At 32.3% G+C, this 6,000-nt stretch overlaps 1 protein-coding gene across 2 annotated transcripts in view; it reads right to left on the bottom strand.

The window, feature by feature from the left end:
* Positions 1–2,485: 2,485 nt before the first annotated feature.
* LOC115881920 (chitin synthase chs-2-like) overlaps positions 2,486–6,000 on the bottom strand; it is a 45,179-nt gene continuing 41,664 nt past the window's right edge. For both annotated transcript variants that reach the window (XM_030899648.1, XM_030899649.1), the window contains 4 exons: positions 5,184–5,366; positions 4,156–4,326; positions 3,858–4,098; positions 2,486–2,824 (listed from right to left, as the gene is read on the bottom strand). In XM_030899648.1, coding sequence (XP_030755508.1) covers positions 2,634–2,824; positions 3,858–4,098; positions 4,156–4,326; positions 5,184–5,366 — 786 coding nt within the window. In that variant the 3' untranslated portion in view covers positions 2,486–2,633. The remainder of the gene's footprint in view (positions 2,825–3,857; positions 4,099–4,155; positions 4,327–5,183; positions 5,367–6,000) is intronic.

Below are 6,000 nucleotides of genomic sequence, written 5' to 3'. Positions count from 1 at the left end.
CTAACTGTTGAGAGACTTGAGTCTTGTGGATTGCTTAATAGAATGCATTGCATCATGTAATGCATTCTATGAGGTGTTGTCCGAAACACGTAATGTCGTGATAGTTGGATTTTTTCTTAGATTAATATCTTGGTTAGACTTTCGGTTACAACTGATACGACAGAGACGTGGATATTTCAAGCATAGAGTAACGATTTTCGTTACCTCACTCATTTTACTAGTGGCAAAATTGCCATTGTGAGTGGCATTTTGAAGATGCACATGATTACCCTTGAATTATGTCTCTTCATCACCTTAAAGTGTTGATTGGAATTTCACTCAGTGTATCTAGCTTCTAATAGGTTTGGAAGATCTTTATTACCATATTATTATTATAATTTCAAAATATAGGAAAAGGTGAATGAAAAAATTAAAATCCTTGTTTGTCAATTTAAACTGTACTACTTTGGTATTTTGTCACTCCAATATTATTACATTGTTTAGTTTAGTTCATACTAATTGTAAGAAAGTATATTATTTAAAAAATAATACATTAAATCATTAAGCTAAGTATGTAGAATCATATACAAACAGATTATGGAGGTACCTTATGGCTGATAAATATGGCGATATAGTTGGCTTGAACTTGAAGATCACTGGTTATACTTTCGGTGACAACTGATACGATAGAGGCTTGGATATTTAAAGCATAGAGATAACGATTTTTGTTACTTCAATCATTCTACTAGTGGCAAAATTGCCATTCTGAGTGGCATTCTGAAGATGCAGATGATTGCCCTTGAATAATATCACTTCATCAGCTTAAAGTGTTGATTGGAATTTCACTCAGTGTATTTAGCTTCTAGTAGGTTTACTAGATCTTTATTGTTTCATTACTGTTATAATTTCAAATTGTTAGTAGGAAAAGGTGAATGACAAAAGTAAGGAAAAAAATGAAAATCCATGTTTGTTAATTAATTTAAACTGTACTACTTTGGTATTTTGCCACTCCAATATTATTACATTGTTTAGTTTAGTTCATACTAATTGTAAGAAAGTATATTATTTAAAAAATAATACATTAAATCATTAAACTAAGTATGGAGAATCATATACAAACAGATTATGAAGGTACCTTATGGCTGAAAAATATGGCGATATAGTTGGCCTGAACTGGAATATCAATGGTTATGTTTTCGGTGACAATTGATACGATAGAGACTTGGACATTTAAAGTGTAGAGATAACGATTTTTGTTACTTCAATCATTCTACTAGTGGCAAAATTGCCATTCTGAGTGGCATTCTGAAGATGCAGATGATTGCCCTTGAATTATATCTCTTCATCAGGATCAGGTGAATGACCAAAGTAAGGAAAAAAAATTAAATTTTTGTTTGTCAATTTAAACAGTACTACTTTGGTATTTTGTCACTCCAACATTATTACATTGTTTAGTTTAGTTCATACTAATTGTAAGAAAGTATATTATTTAAAAAATAATACATTAAATTAAGGTAAGTATGCAGAGTCATTAGAATTTAGAATAGTTGGCTTGAGCTTGAAGATCAATGATTATACTTTCGGTGACAACTGATACGATAGACTTGGCATAGAGATACCGATTTTTTTTACTTCAATCATTCTACTAATAGAGTGGCATTCTGAAGATGCAGATGATTGCCCTTGAATTATGTTTTTTTATCAGCTTAAAGTGTTGATTGGAATTTCACCAGTGTATTTAGTTTCTAGTAGGTTTAGAAGATCTTTATTATTTTATTGCTGTTATAATTTCAAAAAGTTAGTAGGAAAAAGTGATTGACAAAAGTAAGGAAAAAAAATCAAATCCCTGTTTGTCATTTTAAACTGCACTAATTTGGTATTTTGTTACTCCAAAATTATTTCATTGTTTAAAGATCATACTAATTATAAGAAAGTATATTATTTAAAAAATAATACATTAAATCATTAAGCTAAGTATGGAGAATCATATACAAACAGATTATGGAGGTACCTTATGGCTGATAAATATGGCGATATAGTCGGCTTGAACTTATAGATCACTGTCACTAAGGGTACCTACATAGTGAGGCATCTCGATGCGATGCTCGCCGCGATGGATCCTACGCGCACTTGCCGTTTTAATTATTACTATATTAGTTTATTTTTAATACAATTATCGTGATGATATTACAATTCAATTGGATTCTGCGGAGATAGTTGAGTATTTAGTTCTTTCCAATATGGCGGTTTATGTCCTATTACATGACTGGTAGGTATATCTAAATATAAACCTTTTCTCTGGAATAAACTTTCTCCACAAAAGATATTTTTGTTTTTGTTCTCAGTTTAAGTGTCGAAATACAGAGCTGTCTTATCGCCACGTATCACTTCAATCGCCATGTATTTTAGAAGTGATACTTCTCCGAAGTTGAATAAAATTTCTGCTTTTCTCTTTCAATAAAATTTCCAATTAAAACAAGATGGGGAGAAATGAGAAATATAGTTGCGAAATAAAAAAGGTAAAATAAAATATACATTTCTTTTTTTTTTCATAAATAAAATACATAGATACAAAAATAACTTCATAGAATATTAAAATTGTTGGAATATAAATATTTCAAGTATTTATTTCTCTCTTTCAAATAGAGGACATATTAGACTTCATCTGGAGCGTCCTCAAAGGCAGGGTTATCGAAATGATGAGTTGTATATAGATCATCATCGTCCTCCTTGGGAAAGTTATTGTACATTGTTGATGGAAACTGCATTTCAGATTTTCGTTTCAGAATGGTAGTACGGCGTCTGTTAATAGCTGCCACAGTTTTCCTAGGAATCGGTACATCAGCTAAAAAAGAGATTATCAGTTTTGAAAATGGTTTGGTTTGGTTTTACCTTAGCCGAAAATAGGAAGTTTTAATCTTAAATAGTAATTGAAGGGTCCAGGGGAAAAACATGATAAACGCCATTTTACTAATTTTACAGGAGAGCATTGGATGGTTATCAGGTTCTTTCCGTGTATTCTAGATTTTTACTATCTTAGGATTTAAAAACGTATTGCCCCTGTAGAGTTTATACATTTTGTAGGGACCAGTTAGACCTACTATAATATTGTAAAATCCTAAAATTAAGAAATTGGCGCTTATTAAGATTTTCCCCTGGACCCTTCAATTAACAATAGATTTACGTCGTTTTTAATTGTTTGATTTTTAGTAAATCAAACTGGGAAAAATACTTCTGTTTGTTCAGTTCATCATATTGTACTGAACACATTGACTTTGTACACATGAAAATCGGCATCCAGAGACTGGTGTTGCCCACTGTGTATAAATAATGATAAAGATGAGAATATAAGATTTTGTATAGATCAATGAACATTATCACTGGTCTCTACAAAATTTTTGTTGTTTCGTGTCTTCAAGGTCACACGTCAAAGACACGACACGACACGACAAAAATGAACTTCTGATATGAACTTCTGCGATTAGTTATAAAAGGCAGTTGCAGGAAAGCGATTAGTTATAAAAGTTCAAGGCGGGGGAAATGGGGTAACACCAGAACACCTCATCACTGAGTGCGCCGAGACGACTACCATTCGTACCATAAACTTTGGTACGACTGATATTGGAGATGGAGAATAATAAAAAACCGTCCCAGATTCTGGTTTTTGTCAAAGCCTGTATGATGGGTTATAACTCAAGAAAGGGGGACACAATAGATCTGTAAGGTCTACTAAGTTTCACTAGAGATGCTTTAATTATATATTGTAATTGTCAAGAACATTTTGAATTGTCGAACAAAATTTTTATTTTTTTAAAAGCGAATTATTAATGGAAAACTTATTATGTAGGTAGTTATTAACAACTTGAACTTATACATACATTCTTCGTTATTTCGAATTTTCTCCATTCTCATGGCAAAGGCTGTGTCCAGGTCATTTATAACAGCTCGTTTTTTGTTTCTATTTTTCATCAGTGCTGCTACTGTAGTTCTTCTGGACACGTGGCTGTTTACCTCTTCTTCCTTTTCATCGTCACCATTTACTCCTTTTAGCTTGATCAGTTTTCGGAATATTTTAATAGGGTCCTTTTCTAACAGTTCATCCTCTGTCATATTTTCCACCTACATCAGCCAAAACGGTATTGATACAAAAATAAATAAATTTAAACTGTTCGTTACCTTCGTGTCGAATAAATTCAAATCTAATTCGGTGTTGGCCATGATCTGAGAGAATGTACCAAAACGATGCAAGAACATACAAATGAACTGAACCATCATTAAACCGAAGAAGAATATAAGAAAAACAAATCCTATAGGTTCTAGTTGAAGACGTGTTTTTGTTAATACGATCTAAAATACATAAGCAAATATTTATTAACGAGTTTTTTTTGGCCGTTTATTGAAGAAATAAGAAGGCGCGCAACATTATGGGCGATTTTGTGTCACAAAACCTGTCCGAGATGTAGCTGGCGTTACTGTCAGCCTGTCCGAGATTTAGTTTATTTCTGCGCCGCCGCCTCTGCGCGCTGATAGTCGCTTACAGCGCAGCGGATAAATAATACTGTACCGTAGTTCTACTTCCGGTCGACAGAGAGAGTTGTTGCCGAAACAGTGTTGCCAGAATTACTGATTAATCCGTAGATTTACGGATTTTGGGTACCGTACGTTAATAATACTATACTAGATGTTCTATCATTATCAGTTTAATATAATATTATATGATTAAAGAACGGCGTCAGAGTTGGCTTGAAAATGAAAATCGCTGTTATTTCATATGTAAAATATTATGGCAAATGTCAATAGTCAACATTTCCAGCTAAACGACTTTTTTCGAGCATACGACATATTCAGCACCTAAAAAAGAATTTTTAATTTTGTTGTTTATGCTGTTTGACACGAATAAATTTTCAATACATAAACGCGGATTTTCCATCCAAAAATAGTTCCGTGAAACGTTTAATTACAGATATTACACATTTTAATATGGCAACACTGTCGCTTTCATTTCCACACCGTCTTCGATACGCCTTCGCTGGCCGAATTAGAGAAAATAAGTGTTTTATGCGTTGGCCGCAGAACGATTGATGTCTCCACCGTACAGCACTTGTGACGTAAGAGGAAATTAAATCAGCCTTGTCACAAATTCGCCCATTAGGTTGCGTATCTTCCCAATTCTTTTAATCAACGCCTTGACGTTGTTTTTTTACCTCGTTACCCCACGTAGTTCCAGTATAGGTGAAATTAATGGTAGGGTTGAAAGGCCAATTCAAATGAATTAAGTCTTTTTTTAGAGTCAAAAGGAAAACTACCAATACAAATAATGAATTCAGCATAAAGAAACTCAAAACCATTTTGTCTCTGAGGTCTTTTAAATCTTGCGCAACTTTTTTCTGAAAATTGTGTTTTATATTAATAATAAAATTATTAATTACCGTAGAAATAACTTATTTGTTACTAAGCTAGATACCTGTATAATTTCATATAACCCCTTTACCTTCATGATTTTATTAATGGCGCTTGATTGCCATTAAGTTTTTTTTTGTTTTTTTTTATAATAATATATTCAAACTTTATCTTTCTTTATTTTTTAGTTAGTTTCTCGGTTAGTTTAATTTGTTTATGTAGTTTTGTTTTTGTAGTTAGTTTGCTACTTAGTTACTACTTTTTAATTGCGGTGTCTTGAAAAATTGTGTAGATTACTTTTTATTATCACATTTCTGGTAGCATATTCTGCATATAAGAATCAGTAAGAAAGTTCGTATAAATATGTCTTAAAGTTCTCAGTTTAGGAGATACAGGGTGTAGAAGTTTCTTTTTTATTTCGATTTTTTCCAAATAATTTCTGAACTAACGTCGATATTTGGATGAAAAGAGTTTTTTGACATGAGAAATTTAATTTCGTTGTCAATACGACTCCTACTTGTAGAGGCCGCCACCTACATGTGTTATTTAATCGTTTTGAAGAGTAATAACTTTTTGTCCGTACCTATATTACACTACTGAGTCAAAAAATATAAATTTTTG

Source organism: Sitophilus oryzae, unplaced genomic scaffold (genome assembly GCF_002938485.1).
Source record: "Sitophilus oryzae breed Bouriz unplaced genomic scaffold, Soryzae_2.0 scaffold_1744_pilon_pilon, whole genome shotgun sequence".
NCBI lineage: Eukaryota > Metazoa > Arthropoda > Insecta > Coleoptera > Curculionidae > Sitophilus > Sitophilus oryzae.
The sequence above is the reverse complement of the archived record's forward strand: the minus strand, read 5'-3'. Positions and strand labels throughout refer to the sequence as shown.